General features: G+C 40.4%; 2 protein-coding genes across 2 annotated transcripts; both read left to right on the top strand.

The window, feature by feature from the left end:
* Positions 1-382: 382 nt before the first annotated feature.
* On the top strand, positions 383-3,521 carry dcun1d1 (DCN1, defective in cullin neddylation 1, domain containing 1; the record flags this gene model as incomplete). Its single annotated transcript, XM_080836709.1, has 7 exons — positions 383-445; positions 1,079-1,292; positions 1,560-1,728; positions 1,940-2,070; positions 2,166-2,248; positions 2,361-2,457; positions 2,581-3,521. 7 exons carry the CDS (start codon positions 383-385, stop codon positions 2,655-2,657), a joined length of 834 nt encoding a protein of 277 aa, XP_080692835.1. The 3' UTR covers positions 2,658-3,521.
* A 742-nt stretch (positions 3,522-4,263) lies between these two features.
* Positions 4,264-13,780, top strand: ccdc39 (coiled-coil domain 39 molecular ruler complex subunit; the record flags this gene model as incomplete). The annotated part of the gene is made up of 20 exons (XM_080836192.1): positions 4,264-4,353; positions 4,634-4,753; positions 4,882-5,028; positions 5,159-5,317; positions 5,412-5,504; positions 5,786-5,914; positions 6,162-6,353; positions 6,600-6,703; positions 6,946-7,078; positions 7,433-7,627; positions 7,893-8,057; positions 9,711-9,848; positions 10,181-10,389; positions 10,533-10,647; positions 10,836-10,995; positions 11,425-11,531; positions 11,763-11,903; positions 12,217-12,396; positions 12,927-13,015; positions 13,585-13,780. 20 exons carry the CDS (start codon positions 4,264-4,266, stop codon positions 13,778-13,780), a joined length of 2,862 nt encoding a protein of 953 aa, XP_080692318.1.
* Between the last annotated feature and the right edge of the window lie 3,265 nt (positions 13,781-17,045).

The raw sequence follows: 17,045 nt of genomic DNA on the forward strand, positions 1-17,045 counted from the left end.
TTTCGTGGTTAGAACGAAACCTTGTCTCTTAATTATTTATCCAAGAACCATTTTGGTATCGCTATAATGTATGATATATGATCAAGAGACCTGCAATGGAGGCATGCATAGACAGCAGTTGTGTTGATAATTAATTATGGCTTTGTAATGAAATATGCTTACATTGTGTTCTCTATTACAAAATCTGGCATATTGTGTGACTCTTTCAAAGATTGTTAATTCAATTATTTAGTTTGTGGACGTGTTTTCCAGATGTACTAAACTTATAGTTGCCAGATAAATTATGGTCTGAACATGCAATGTCTTTGGTGTGTGCACTACCGGTGTATCTAGAAATGATCTTCTATCTTGATACTAACGTGACAGGGCCTTCAAACTACGCATGAACGGAAGCAGGTACACAGCGAGACAGAGCGGAAGAGGGTGTCTGGAAGTCACAAACATGGTAGGGAAAATCTGTTTATACCTGAAAATATATATGCACCCTTCACATGTCATAATCATACATTTTACGACACAGTTCAAGTAAAGTTATTGTCATTTAACACTATGTCATTAACAAGATTAACTGTAAATATATTTTAGTGTGGTTACATTTCATTCAGCTAGCTATCTAGCCCACTGGCTATCGTTAGCTGGCAAGCCAACAAGCTACTTAGCTAGCTAAATGCTAGCGTGTCAAAACGGCGGAGGTGCTCAACAAGCACGTATGGTATCTCGCTAATTGTAAACGGCAGCTCCTAGCCTCTGTAATAATCAGACAAGCATAGACGGTATAACATGGTACCCAAATATCACCATGTAACTTCGTGGAGATTATCATTTTCTAACTTGCTGCATCTAAGACAAATTGATGGGCCTGTTGAGGCTGTGTCGTCTTCATAGAAGAGAGAAGAAACTGTTCAAAACCGGCGCTAAAGTGTGTGATGGTATTGAATCGCATGACTGTCATTGAACAACACACAACAAACCTCTGCTTATGTGATATGATACTTGTGATGCGCATCAAAACAGAAAGCTGATGTTAGTTATATTGCTGTATTTCCACACAAGACGCAACTGCTTTACTTCTCTGCAGAACAAGCTGAAGTCCTCTCAGAAGGATAAAGTTCGTCAGTTCATGATCTTCACCCAGTCTAACGAGAAGACGGCATTAAATTGTTTGCAGCAGAATGACTGGAAATTAGACGTCGCCACAGACAACTTTTTCCAAAATCCAGAAATCTATGTGCAGAATCTAAAGGGAACATTGGACAGGAAAAGGTTAGAGCAGCTCTACACCAGGTACAGAGGTAAGAACACTACAGAATACCCATACTACAAGTCTTGTCTCCCATACTACAAGTCTTGTCTCCATCAGAGTGTCAACAGGAGTTAGCTCACTGATATAATTAGCATTATCCATAAAAGTGTTCTTTGAAAGTGTTATACCCCTCAAATGGGAACAGAATAGTTGAGATGACCTGAACCTGTCAATACGTTGATTTCACTGGAATTTGGGAATTTTTTATTTTATTTATTTATTTATTTTTTTTACAATTTATGTTGTGTGGTTGTAGATCCTCATGATGACAATAAGATTGGCATAGATGGAATTCAACAGTTCTGTGATGATATGGGACTTGACCCTGCCAGTATCAGTGTGCTACTTATTGCCTGGAAGTTTCATGCAGCAACACAGTGTGAGTTCTCAAAGCAGGAGTTCATGGAAGGAATGGCGGAACAAGGGTAAGCCATGTTTCTGGGATGCTACAACATTGATCAATTCGTTAGGAATAATCCATAATTGTATTATTGAATGTCTGGATATCACAGCCCAGTGAAAGCAAATCTGATGGGTATTTCAGATAAGATATTAAGTTGTTCTGGGACTCCGATTCAGAGTAGTGTATACACACAAGACAGTTCTTCTAAATGTGTCTTCTTTTGTATTCATCAGATGTGACAGTATAGATAAACTAAAAGCCCAACTTCCAAAAATGGAACAAGAATTGAAAGACCAGGGGAAGTTCAAGGATTTTTATCAGTTTACGTTTAACTTTGCAAAGAATCCTGGGCAGAAAGGTTTGGGTATGTATTACTTTAGTGTTTGCAGCTTTCATTATTGTCCAGCTATAATGAAAGAATGCAAATATCTAATATATCCAACCCATATATATTTTCAGACTTAGAAATGGCAATTGCGTATTGGAATTTAATCCTGGCTGGAAGATTCAAATTCCTAGATCTCTGGAACAAATTTTTATTGGTGAGTTCTTTGTGGATTTTGATATTGTAAATGTTTCATCTTACTTCTATAATGTGCTTTACCAGTATCACTACTCATATAGAGTACTTCTCGCCCTCTCATTCTTTAACAGGAGCACCATAAAAGATCTATTCCCAAAGACACTTGGAATCTCTTGTTAGACTTCAGCACAATGATTACCGATGACATGTCCAATTACGATGAGGAGGGTCTGTACCAAACCTTTGAACTGGATCGTATTTACTGTTGTGCATTTTGATACATTTAAATTGTATTGTATTTTATGTATGTATTTTGTGGTTCGTGGCACTTAATTTTTTCCTCTCTGGTAGGAGCTTGGCCAGTTCTTATTGATGACTTTGTGGAATTTGCTCGACCATACATTGGGACCAAGAGCACAGCTGTGTGAGGATCTCCAAAGCCTTTTTTACAAGAGCATCTGTGCGTTGCACAAAACCAACTCCGTTATGACGGCCCAGTAGAGCACAGAGGACTTATCTAAGATCTGTATTGCCTTTCCAACCTCAGGAATGAGACGTTTGTACACAACAAAGACTATATATGGAAAAGGAAAACACGTCTCCTCAAGTCATTGCATGGTGGTTAGGGCTTCTCCTTTTTTAAATTAAGTATGATATGATCTAGGCCACTCTTGTGTTGAGTAAGCCTACTGGAGCTGAATGGTCATCTCTGCTCTCAGTTGAGGCTCACTGACAGGCAAGTGCAAAGGCATCTTAATCGAAACACCAGGTGCTCCATTTTGGGAATGTTGAATTTAGTTGAAATATTACATCTCATTGTATTATTACACATGCATTCCTGCTTTTTGGACCATAGAACACTTGTCAGATTGCAGTACAAAACTTTAAAATAAAATGAGAGAAAAAAATGTGATTTTTTTTTTCCCCCTTTCTTTTTTTTTAATCAAGGTGGGGCAGACTACTATATCGGCAAATGCAGTGCATCCTGTTGTTTTGGTTAGGTTTATTGTGAATAATTGTACTATTTCTGTTGTTACTTGGAAAATGCCATAATTGTTATGTAGATTTTGATTTGTAAAGAAAAGAAGTACAATGTAATGTATCTCTTTCAGCAAATTATATCTGCTGAGAACCTCTGACATTGGACAGTGTTGAAATTCTACAATTTGGTGAAAGACATTTCCTTAAAATTCCAGTTGATCTGCATGAGGTGGGCTTACATGGTCTTGTGATCAGGTATGACCAGTGCAAACTGTTGCCTACGCTGGCCAGTCAAAGTTATTGTGCCCATAACTGTGTAAGAAAAAGTAACTGTTTGATGAAATTTGTTACTCATATAAAAACTTAAATACAGAAACCCAGATTGACAGTGTGGTGTTATCAGTTGACTTATTGTTAGCATGAACCATGTAGGCTAGTGTTTTGAACAACTGTTGAATCGTCAATAAGGGCAGGAACACAAAATATAGCCAATTCCTCATACCAGCATTTATTGGTTTAGGCTTCTATTATGGAGAAATCAGATAGTTTGTCATGCTTAAGTAAATACTATAGTTTGTGCTCCTGGAAATGGCCATCCCTTTTTAAAAACATGCAATTATAGTAGGCCAATACGTTTACATTCAGGAGGATTAGCATGTAAACGTATTGGCCTACTATGCGTATAACCACTTTAAATAGTCCTTTCCACCACACTGGGCGTTTAAGGAGATGGTAAAACAAGTCATTTTTTAATGTTAGTCCCCAACCGTCATGATTTGGGTAACATCAGAGGTTTTGGTAACTGGTCTACTGGCGATGCAAATGCAAGCAGATAACTGACAACGGTTGCTAAGGCGATTGCCTGACAACACACGTTAGTCACGACGCAAACATAAGCGAACGTTGCTAGTCAATGTTACCCGAATGCACACGGGGTTTCAATCTGAATTCCTTCTACTATTGTTCTCCTAATAAGTTTTGTTTTTCTATTGGCAAGTATTAGATCCAAAAATCCTAATATATATTTATATTAACAATAATATCAGTAGAAAAATGTCCGACGCGCTTCTATTCGAGGTGGGCTGGGATGAAGGCTTTGCCATTCCTGTTGCAAATGCAGAAAACAAAGCTTTGGAGGACGAGGTGAGTTTGTACGTAACGTTACCATTAATTTAACGTTAAACAACATTAACGTGAAAATAGATACTAATGATGGAAGTTAAAGTTACCTGGTGACGGAAAAGGTGTCTTGTAAACTATGAACCCTGACTAATTAACGGAATTTATGCTAGGGGTTTTGCCTGTAGTCCAGCTGCCAAACTGGTTCGAAACAAACTTTAAGGTCTTTTGCCAACGTATAATGTGGTTCATTGGCCAGGCACCTAAAATCTAACACATTACATGAGTCTTTATGCTCACACAGCTTCAGAGGAAACAAAAGGATAACGCAGTCCTGGAGAACAAACTAGCTGAATATAAAGACAGGATTAACGCCATGACTGAACATCTGAAAAATGTCAAACAAGAGTTGTCACACACTCAGGTAGGTCAATACCTTTGCCACCCCCTTTAAAATAATAATAATAATAATACATCAATTTCAGATACTCACAGGCTTTTCACCAGTTTTATCCTTACACCTGTGACAAAGGCTGTTGTATGTATATACAGGCACTCTGCAAAGCCAGAGAGAAGGAAACTGACACAGAGATGCATTTCAAAGCCCTGGCAGAAAGAGAGATGGGCCGTTTGCACCAGGAGATTGCTCAGCTAGAGAAAGAGCTGGGCTCACTGAGGGAGAAGCAGACTTCTCAAGAGGTTACCCCAAACTTCATCATCTTCAAATCCTCCACCTACACCCTATAATACATGTGTCATTTGGTTCAAAATTGTCATGTTTCCTTGAAATGTGCACCAGTTTTGCCATTTCTCCCTCTGCACACCGTAGAACAACATCTTCAAAACCACCCAAACACTGGACCAGCTGGGCAGCCGACTGAACTGGGACCAGCAGACTCTGGATGCCTGGCTGGAGGAGTCAGCTCGCAGAGATGAGGATACCATGGCCATTCTCAAATATGCCCAGCAGGATGAGAGCAGGATTAAAGTGAGTTTGATGGTAGTGTCTGAGTATCTGGGAATGTGTAGGTCGGTGTGTGTCACTTTTACTACAAAATTGCTTCACTTTTTCTCTTCAACAGGAGTTGACACTAAACATTGAGAAGCTGAACCTTCAGGCCAACCAGAAAAGGAAAACCCTTGACAATGAACTTACTGAAACAATAACAGCGCAAGTTAGGAAATTATTATTTATTTATTTATCTATTCTTTTCTTTTTACATACCACATAACCTAGAATGTATCTGTGGTAGAGATGTGTTGTACACATGACATAAAGAGAAACATACGTATTTCTGAATGAATGTCTTTTAAATACTATGTTAAGTACATTCTATCAAGTTTATACTAATTATAAGTTAAGGAGACTCTTTATGAGTTGTATGTAGTCCCTTTCTACAAACAGAAACTAGATGTTGTGTTTGTGAGAGAACTGATAATCTGTTGTTTGAGACAGATTGGGTTGGAAAAAACTGCAGAGAACTTCCGTCAGGCTCACACTGAGAGGCAGGAGCTGATACGCCAGTGGGAGAGCACCATTGAACAGATGAAGAAAAGGGACCAGGAGATGCAGAAGTGTGCATTGGTAACCAGCAGATGGCACTCAAACACAGCAACAGTAGCAACATGCACTTTCACATAAATAGACTTGGCTTTTAAACGAGCCCTTCAACAATAAGACCACAGACAAAAAAACTGAAAACATTTGAAAGCCTCTTGAAGTGATGCCTTTTCCACTAAATGTGACTGATTTCTGTAATTGCTGTGATCAGCAGTGAGGACATGAGTACTGTTAAGAGGTATGGAATTGAGCATGCATTCCATTTTAACAGATGATCACAAAGGTTAACCAGGAAATCAGAGAGAGGCACTCTGTGATCAAAGAGAAGACAACCTTTATGGAGAGAGAGGTGGAGAACAACAAGGAGTTTGAGAAGAAGATTGTCGTGGCTGAGCGGCAAGCAGCCAAACTCCGGCAGCACTTTCAGGAGCAGGAGGAGAGTCGCACACGGCTGCATGATGAGGTGACTGCACCAATGAGATGCATTCACACAGGCGCACATGCACATGAACGCGCACACACATGCATACAAATTCATAAACCGATTTAAACACAGATCCACAAAAGTCCAGCCAGATACACACTCAAATATACAGACATGCTCCCCATAAGTAGATGGATATAGCCACTTACTGTCTTACATCTACTATCAGTAGGTACACCATGTCACTTTCAAATTAACTGATTGATCAGTTTCGCTTGCCGACAGTTGGAGAGTCTGAAGAGTACTGTGGACAGAGCAACCTCAGATGTAGAGAGGGTTAGAGCTCAAATAGCTGGCATGAAAAAGGACATCCAGGACAAATCCACAAAGTAAGCACACAGTCTCACAGTTCTTCAGTATTACTTACTGCACAGACGTCATCCTATTCTATATTCTTATGATACATTGATGTGATATTTTTCATTATGTAATTGTGAGTCATTTTTCAATTACACTGATACAGTTAAATTAAATTAAACATTTTATGACTATTTAGTACCTAGGGAGTTTGATGATGGGAATGATGGTTTAAAATGATGTAGTACAGCACTTGAATGTGTCTTTGCTCTAGAGTGAAGGATGCCACGCTGCATAATGCAGCCCTGGAGGAGAAGCTGGTGTCTGTGACTGAGGCCGCCCTGAGTGTGGAGGAGCGGGCTGCTCAGATGGAGCAGCTGCTGAAGGAGGAGGAGCAGAACATCAAGGTAAGTGCTGAGGACCGTCAGTGTACTCAACCAACCCAGCAACAGGGGAGACAGACAAGCTTAGAACTGAAGACATAGCTTATGACAAGATTACACGAAGGACTACAGAGAATCAGTAACAGGATACATCTAAAAAAAAAGCTCTCATTCTCTGTATATGTCAAGCATAACAGTTGTGTGTGCTGCTGTGTGTTTGGGTGTGTTTGCTAAAAAATCCAACTAGCCATTAACATAGTCTGTAGCTTCTCAGGTCTTTCTTTCTGTGGGTGTGTGTACAACAAGACGTGTTCCCTTTGCCTGCCCTTACCTGCATAGTTCCACTGGTGCATTTCCAGGTGTTCTGCTCTTCTGCAGGAGATCGACTTGCTGTTGCACCGTCAGCGGGAGGCGGTGTTCCGCAAAACCCAGGAGCTCCAGGCCCTGTCCTTGAAAGAGAAGGACTCAATCAGTGAGGTGGCAGGCAGCAAAGCTGCCATCAGTAACCTAGACAGTAGACTTCGCAAGCTGGACCAGAACACCCTCAAGCAGCAGGAGATCATATACAACCAGGCAAGCCAGGCCCTGCGGCACCACACAGCTTTGAAAATGCAGCAAGACTTTTCAATATGAGATGTTTGTTATCCCAGTTGATAGACGTTTGGCTGTAGCACATAGAAAATGCTTGATTTCTCTGTAAACAAGTTCTGAACATCTGAACACGGCGTTAAGTGGTCAGTCAACTGAGGGGATTCTCAACCATTTCAGACACAGCATCAACTCTTTGTGGCTTTGAGTAGGCAATGCTGACTCTGTGGCGTTGCTGCTTCCTCCACAGGACTTTCAGATCCAGCTGTTGGAGAGGAAGATGTCTCGACTGCAAGGGGAAGTGAACACGGAGGAGAAACAGGCCCTGGAGAAGAGGGTGGAGGAGCTAAGCACCACCCTGGATGAGAGGAGGAAGACCACCACCCTTCTCACCACACAGCTTAAGAAGCTCCAGGTCTGAGAGAGGGAGAAAAGAGGGAGGGGGGATGAGTATTTGCTTGTGTGCATGTCTGGGCCATTCTACCGAATTGGTGCAAAGTCAGGTTGGAAATATTTAGAATTGTTTTATGTATTATTCCCAAAACTTTGTCCGGATGTATATTGTACCATATCTAAAGTACACATATCTAGTAAAAGAACAGTCAATTTTTATATTGTATTTTCAGAATGTGTCGGAATGTTTTTCCTCTTCCAAAAATTGTCACTACCAAAACATCACATTTACTATAGTAAAAAAGTATTATTATTGACCTGTTCAGATTGTGTTTCCTTCCCTTCTCTGAAGAGTATTTTTACAAATATTTCTTGAAGGTTTTCACTCTGAAATCCATAAAAATGAATTTTTTACCAAATTTCCAAGTTCAATTTATACAATTCATCAAAATCTAAGTGCAATATTTATTTGTAAAATGCAAATACTGATCATATTCATTCCAGAGTTGTTGATTGATGAAATTGAACATACAATCCAATCAGTATCATAACATTTTAGTTGATTACTCAATATACTTAATTTTTTACAAAAAATCTTCCAGTGTTTCGGTAGTGCTGCACTGTTTCGGTTGTGACTGCACTGTTGGATGGATGTTCATTTCTCTCCCAAAATCTTCCAAAAGGTGCTCTGGGCCGCCCTTTAGTCCACACAACACATTTATTTAAAAATTATGGGATTGTACTACTTACCATTTAATTTTGTCACTACCGAAATCATCAGGTCACTACCATATGTTTCGGTAGTGACTGTTTAGGTAGTGACAATTCTAGCTAACTTTAAGCATAAATAAAGAATTCTAGCAAGCAAACAGCTAGCAAACAAATCTTTGAAGAGGTGTACACACATGCAAACATAAGATTTTGCATAAAACCCCAAAAGGTTTACTTAATTGAAGAAAACATGGGTTTCGGTAGTGACAATTCTTAAGGTTATACGTCAATTTTCAGACTTTGGAACACATTTATATAAAAACTATGGGATTTAGCTACTTACCATTCAACCATGAGGGACAGGGATGCAGTGTCACTGCATGGTCAAAATTGCAGGGTCGTGGCTAAAACACAGGCTCAGCCAATGGACTAAAACTCAATTTTTTGAGTATAGTTTATTTATTTAAAAATTAAACCCACAATAAATCTAAATATTCCAAGTTCTGTTTTAACCGAATCATAAAGATCTTTGAAATTAGATCATTGAAAAAAATCTAAAAAAATTGAAAAGTGTTATTTACAGGCATTGAAATTTAGATGTCAGGGTTGGGGACAGCTACTTCCCAATAGAAAGTACCCTATAAATTATGATTTTGTATATATTTAGCTTATCACTATCTCATTTAATGCATTGGGTTTATATAGACCATAACATTTTCTTAGTAAATATCTATGCCTAAATACCTAATTGTTTTGAAAATTGTTTTATATTGTTGAGGGACTGCACTTTACACGAATTCGGTAGAATGGCCCGTCTATGTTTGCATTATAGGAGGACAATGCCCATTAGAGTAACCATGTGTTGATTCTCATAATTTGATGAAACATCTCCTTTTGTAAAACCACTCTTAAGTAAACAGGGACTGGTAGATCATGGCATGTCAATTTGTTTGTGTTTGAACAGGACGACATCCGCTGTGTGAGGAAGGATACAGAGAAGACGGGGGCAGAGAAGAGAAACCTGACCACCAAGATCGAGGAGCTCAATCTGTTCAATGACACCTCGGACAAAGAGCTCAAGAAGCTCCGACTCAAGAAGCAGGTACACCTGAACTTTCCTCTCCAAAGGTTTTAGCGGACACTAAGCAGGTCTGCGTGGGTGTCTGAATGTGTGGGGATCATATGGTTTGTCAACTGCTTTGTCATTACTTCAGCTTTGCTTTGTCATTACTTCTGTCCTCGGGGCAATTCTTCTGAACAGAGATACTAATTATACCATAGAAGAGACATTACTCAGGACTGGATTGAACAAAATAAAACAAAATGCTTGAAATGTACATCAGCATATTAGCATCTCTTCTCTATTCTTCTCTTCCTCTGTTCCTGTTCGCTTCATATTTGTCTACTCTGCACCTTTGTTCTCCACCCTCCCAGGACACCATGGTGGATGACAACATCCTAAAGCTGGAGATCAAGCGGCTTAGGGACATGCTGTATGACAAGGCCGACGGCGTTCTATCCCTGGAGAAGCGTCGGCTCCAGCTGCAGACAGCCATGAGCGAGCGTGAGGAGGAGATCAGGGTCCACCGTGAGATGCTCACCAAGCAGCTCAGAATCACTGACCAGGAGCGCCAGACTCTCAGGTACACTAGTGGGGGAAAGCTTTCAATAAAGCTGAAGATTATTTCTGAAGATCATTTTTTTTGTGTGTCAAAAAGGTTGTTGTGGGACAATGGACTATATCAAAATGTATCCTTTGGGTTTGTGCCTTTTGTTCCTTTGTCAGTGCTGACGTGCATGAGAAGATGTCAAAAATCGACAAGATGAGGAAGAGGTATGAAATATTAACAATGTCAGGCCCTGAAGGGGATGAGAAGTCACAGGCCTACTATGTCATTAAGGTGAGGCATCTAAACGAAACTCCAAACTCCTACTAGAGGTTTTTCATTTCCATCTAGTGACCAGGCCTATAGCATGAGATGTAGACTGCCACAACACAAGTGCTGATTTTATGGAAAAGGGGGCATTTATTTGATTTTGGAATGAAAATTCCTGTTATACAAATGCAGTTGTGTTCACATACATGTAGGCAGCTCAAGAAAAAGAGGAGCTTCAGCGTCAGGGTGACAGCCTTGATGCCAAAATACGCAAGACTGAGAAAGAGATCCACGCTCTGGAGAACACCCTCCATGTGGTGAACAGCCGGAATAACACGTTCCGCAAATCCCTCAACAAGGTCACTGAGTCCAGTACGTACACTCTGTGAGGCTCGGCTGTAGGGGCCTGCTCTTTATTTGGTTAATGTTAATGCTGTGTAGAAACATTAAAAGCGTGCCTGTGAAGCAATGAATACTCCCTACAGTGTAGCATATTGGAAGAAAAGTTATAAGAAAAAAATCTGGAACATATTCGGATGTGGAGAATTGATTGTCAATTGGAAGGAGTTCACTAGTATTACTACAACCTGTTTCAGATGAATCATTGTAACACATTTTTGTATTATTATTACAAGGTTTTGACTTGTGTGTGTCTGTGTCCCTGTGTGTATGTATTTGTGTGTGTGTGTGTGTGTGTGTGTGTGTGTGTGTGTGTGTGTGTGTGTGTGTGTGTGTGTGTGTGTGTGTGTGTGTGTGTGTGTGTGTGTGTGTGTGAGAGTGTGTGTGTGTGTGTGTTTGTAGGTGAAGAGTACCAAGAGAAACTAAAGCTGGAAGTACAAAAGCGAACTGCAGAGGACAAGTACAGATTCAAGAGACGCCAAATCAAGGAACTCCAGGAGGACATTCAGGTATTCCACACCTCACTTGTGTTTAAATCACATTCAGGTATTCCACACCTCACTTGTGTTTTAAGCCATATCATCACATTGTGACAGTTTGTATTCCAACTGATTAGTTTCTGCAATGTTGTACATGCCCACTATTTCTGTAAAAACACCTGTAAAGAGATGGGGTTCATTCAGGAACAATAGTCAATTCAGCACTAAAAGCACTAAAAGTGTTATCCATGTACTCAACAGAGCATGAACAGTACCCTCGACACTCTTCTGCAAGAAGAGGCAGAGCAGAATGGGAGGACAGAGGAGACTCAGTCACGCATAATCTCCCTCAACAGAGAGCTGGCATCTCAGAAAGAGAAACTGGATCGGGCCAACAAACAGGTTGGACAGGCCACTAGGGGCATTCACCACATGCATCATGACGCCAGTCAACTAACGTTCAGAATGGGGGATCTGAGTAGATGCATTGTGTAACATCCAAAAGCAGATTAGTAATGTAATCGCAAATGCTTTTGTAGACTCCAGTCCCCAAGTACAGTTTACTCCTCTTTCCTCTTCTTCTTCCTCTTCTGGTCACATCATTTACGTTTTATATTGTATTTATATATAGAGCGCCATCAGCATTTACCATTGTGTCAAGGTTCTTTACAGAGACACATATGCTCAATACCAAAACCCTCTTTTTCCCCCTCAGTGTTCAAAGCTCAAAAAAGAGATCCGCTCGGCCAAACAGACCACAGAGGTGACATTTGAAGAACGGGACATCCAGCTCAGAGAGCTGAAAAACTTGAACAAGACGGTCAACAACATGCTCTTGGAGGCCATGGAAAAGAACCCTGACCTGGAATCAGCTCTGCTGAAGTACTTCACTCAGGTAGTGTGTGGTGGCATGTTTTGGCTCAGTCGTTTCAGAAGAGAATTTGCCTACTATAAGTTTAACTTTTGTATTAACAGTACGAGATATGGCATTTGGGCTTGGTGGAAGTCTGTGTTCTCCAAATGCTTTTGTAGTTAGTTCATTTGTTTGAGGCATACTTTATAAATATAAGCATAGTTCTGGTATTTGGTGTTATTAGTGGTAGTATTATTATAGAAATATTTGATGGTTTTCCTTTAAAATTATACTTAATATAGTTTCATGAATTGATTTCATTATGCTTATTACCTAATTCTATAATTTTTGTGTTTTTTTAATCTAATGTTTAATTGATAAAACCCTTAACTATAACTATAAAACCCAGATATAGGCCTCAGCTTGGGGTATGACACCATCGTGGTTTGGGGTTCATTCTGTCTTTGTGATGGTGACGATGTTTGTTACTACTTGTACTAGATTCAGTGCAGACAGATGTGTTCAGTGCTGACTGTCTAAGGCTGATCTTGAATGGTGTGTCTTATTTGCAGGCCAGTCTGCTCCTACCTTCCCCTGGATCTGCTCCAGGCAGCCGGCAGGGCTCCAAGGCCAGCTCAGCCCGCAGCTCTGTCTCCCTGAGGTAACTATCCCTGGCCCTCCCACTATGAGTTTCAAAGGCTTTCAAAAACATCTGAAGCACTTCTCATGACACGCACCTCACTCGTCTCTCTCTGGTATAACTAGAGCAGCGCACTTTCTGAGAGAATCAAAGGCTTTGGAAACCCTACCAACCACTTTTGTTAGAGCACAAGGTTGTCCCAGATCCATGTGTGAAACAGTATATGATTGAGATGATGTCTGCAAATGACCCTCCCAGTCCCAGCTATTGATTTCATAACCCCTAGCTAGCGTGGCCATGGGGTGTATTGCCTAATGAGCAGGGCAGAAGTTTGAAATGCTGGGCGTGTTCAGGTTTCATGCATCTCAAGTCCAAGCATATGTTGCAATATTACTTCAGTACAAGTCTAAGACTTGGTCTTTTTCATGTGTCAGGTTTTTTTATTAATATCGTACGTACACTATTTACATTCACTGCACTCTAAATAAATGCCTGAAGTGTGCTTCCTGTGTGTAAGTGTGCAAATGTAACAGCTGAATTCCTATGTTTGCATTGGGTTCATTTCCTCCATTTGTCTTACTGCTTATCAGGTCCTCAGGCTCCTCATCCAGCAGCAGCCCTCGGGGCTCGGCCCTGCAGTCTCCCCCAGCCAAGACCCTGGAGCTGGGCCTGGGTCTGTCTGTGACCTCCCCTCCTTTGGCTACAGCCTCCCCACGAAGTTCCCGACCATCCAGCAGCAGTAGCATCAACAGCAGAGGAGGGATTTCACAGCGCAAGAGCCCTTAGACAGGGACTCCTTTAGCTCATGTTACACAAGGTTGTACACTGCCCACAGTAAATGAATGCAGTGTCTACAAGGAGTTTGAGTTTTATATAGAACAAAATAAAATCTTATTGTTTAAGATGAAATGTAATTATTTTAAATAAACATATTAAAAAAGCTATGTGTTGCTTGTTTCTGCCAGGTTGCTCTTTCCTCATATAATTAAAATGTAAAAAACATTACAGCTATTTAAATATAAATACAAAAGGTGTAAGATTTCGCTGACCTTCAGTTTCAATCAAAAAGCCCTACTTCCTCATATAGCACACAGAGAGCCGCTTACAGCTTGTATCAAGGTTCAAGTTACGCTTCAGGGAAAGATGCTTCACATAATACTGTTGATTTGACTCTTTTGTCGCTCTGCTTGTCAAAGCACTACAGGAACAGGTGAGAAGCAAAATTATCTGTCAAAACGTTTCTTACTGAAACGTTGATGTATATGAATTTAACGTGAACGGAAATTGTCTCAGCTTCAACAGGTAGCATCGCTGGTGTAACGGAGGTGTCTCCTACATTGGAAACAGGTAGCCTATTAGTTCGAACTGTGATTAACGATCTGTTATTTAGCGCGTAAGTCAATCTTCATCAGGCCTCCAAACATTTGCAGTACTGAGGGTTGTTGTCGTGTCCCATGAAGATATGAATGTAACCACTGCACAAACTACCTTGGATAAGGTAAGGTTAATCTTTGCAATTGGGCCGCAGTAATTATGGAAGACTCATACTAATTCTTATTCTTCAAATATTTTCATTTTCAGATCGCGTCCCTGCTCCTACTAGGCCCAGATGTAAAACTATCATTGAGGAGTATTCAGCGCGTTTATTTTTCCACTTGAAGACATAGTCTTGAAGCCATATCTATTCAATCACTTCAACAACGCCTTTTCTGTAATTTTCTCTATAGCAGAAGAAAAAAAAAATGAATTTAAAAATGGGGAACTATTCTTTCAAAAATGATGATAAAATCATTTTAAGGATATAAGATAAGAAATGCAGCAACTGTTGTTTAATAGGGGGTACAAAATGTGTTCTTCAATAAATTACACAAACACATTTTTGTAAAAATTGGTTCTAGATATGGCTATAAGTGAATGGTAAGCCTAGGCCTATGGATCAAGGCCTCGTTTCCCGAAAGCTAAACAGGACTTGAAATCGGTCGTAGAGGGATCCTACGTTGCAGAGCGGTTTCCCGACGCCGCACTTAGCTTAAGTTTATCTTTCGTTGAGGAGAATTCTACGTGTGGTCAGGACCAGTAGTAACTTCACACTTAGCGATGCAATCCACCAGGGGCGTCGTTCGGCCTATTATAGAAGAAATCCAAACAATGTTTCTGTGTATAGCACATCATGAGAATGTCATTGTTTCACCTGCCTATTCCCATCAAAATAGAAATAAAGAATATTGAGTATTTGAAAATAAAGAGTATACAAAATAATATGTTATTGAACTAAGGAGATGGCTTTTCTGACTGTGTAATTAGCCTGTAATATTAGGAAATTGACATGTCATTGAGCCGGGCTTGAAATCAATCAAGAGGGTGGCACCTGCTAGCCTATATATATTTATTGAGGTATTGTTCTTATGTCGACACTTGTTGTATTGGAACTTCATTCATGAGCCTATACATGGGTTTCTTGTATACAAACATTGAAGGCTACGCGCGCAAATCCGCGGCAGAAAGCCATCTACCCTAATACAAATGAATACAGAAAGCCCCGTTTAAATGTATTGTTTATTACTTATTTAGCCTACCGTTCCCTATTCTGTTGCCATGAATGCTTGCACACACCCTCAACATATTCCCAAACGTAACCTTGTACATTGTTGAGCCTTTTTCTATATTTGATTTGATTTGATATTTTATTTTATCTGGCAAACGGATGCTTCCTCCTAGGTATACTCAGAGATGGGCAGTATTTCAATTACTTGTATTTGAAATACTAGTTAATTTGCTTTTGAGCCTATTTTGTAATTTGTATTTGATAGGGCCGATAAAAAATCAAATGTAATTTGTATCAAAATACTTTAGAGTGGAGTCATTTTGCAGAAGGAGATTTTTTTTTCTGTCGGATTTTACCACGAGACCAACTGATCTGCCTCTGAATGTCATTGTCGAATCAGTCAATTTGCCAAAAGTGTTGCTTCTTATGGCCCCAGATCTCTCTCATTGACTCTCATTGACCCCCCAGATCTCTCTCATTGACTCTCATGTTAAATCATTTTTTTTCACAAAACAGGGTTGTGGTCGAAAACTTAGAATGCTGTCTTGATCCTTGTCAAATTATCTTCACTAGTACACCGACTTAAAGGTGGTTCTTTCAAAGAGCGAATCGAGTTGTTGCACTGAACGTTAGCCATCTTTACACAATGTGACTTGATGAAAGCCGTGTGATGTCCTTATACGCAATTAGAGCTAAGGTCCGGGACGCGATCTGGCACTCCGCGCCTGGGCGAGACTCTCCACTTTGTAGGTGAGGCGCACCTCACCTAGGACGCGATCTGGCACTCTGCGCCTGGGCGAGAATCTCCACTTTGTAAATGAGGCGCGCCTCACCTAGGACGCGATCTGGCACTCCGCGCCGCATTGCATAGAGGCAGGGGCCCGGGTGCACATGAGACTCTTATTAAAGATCTCAGCCTACTATAAACGTCGTTGAGACTCTTACTAAAGATCTTACTCATTCTCACAGAGACAAAACAAATAGCTACACGGTCATTTATCTGTGTGATGTCACATGTGGGCGCCAATGTTGTCAAAGATAATCTGTACCTTGTGGAAGTTGTATTGTTAAACAATGAGTACTTTGGTAGATTAAAGTGTAAACTTTGAATACAAATGCTAGTACAACTTCTATACGTTATCTGTAAGGTTGTGAGTTTGCAGTGGTAATGTAAGTTGGATTCGTAAAAACGTATTTTAGGAAATAAATGATATTGCTTGACGTGTAGCTATTTGTCTCTGTTTTGTTACCGACTTTCAACTTAATACAAATTTCAACAACGTTCATAGTAGGCTACGTGTATTGTTTTGTCTCTGTGAGAATGAGTAAGATCTTTAGTAAGAGTCTCAACAACATTTATAGTAGGCTAAGGTCTTTAAAAAGAGTCTCATCGGCGCGGAGTGCCAGATCGCGTCCTAGGTGAGGCGCGCCTCATTCACAAAGTGGAGCGTCTCGCCCAGGCGCGGAGTGCCAGACCCGCGTCCTAGGTGAGGCGTGCCTCATTCA

Source organism: Sprattus sprattus (genome assembly GCF_963457725.1).
Source record: "Sprattus sprattus genome assembly, chromosome: 4".
In the NCBI taxonomy this organism is placed as follows: Eukaryota; Metazoa; Chordata; class Actinopteri; order Clupeiformes; family Clupeidae; genus Sprattus; species Sprattus sprattus.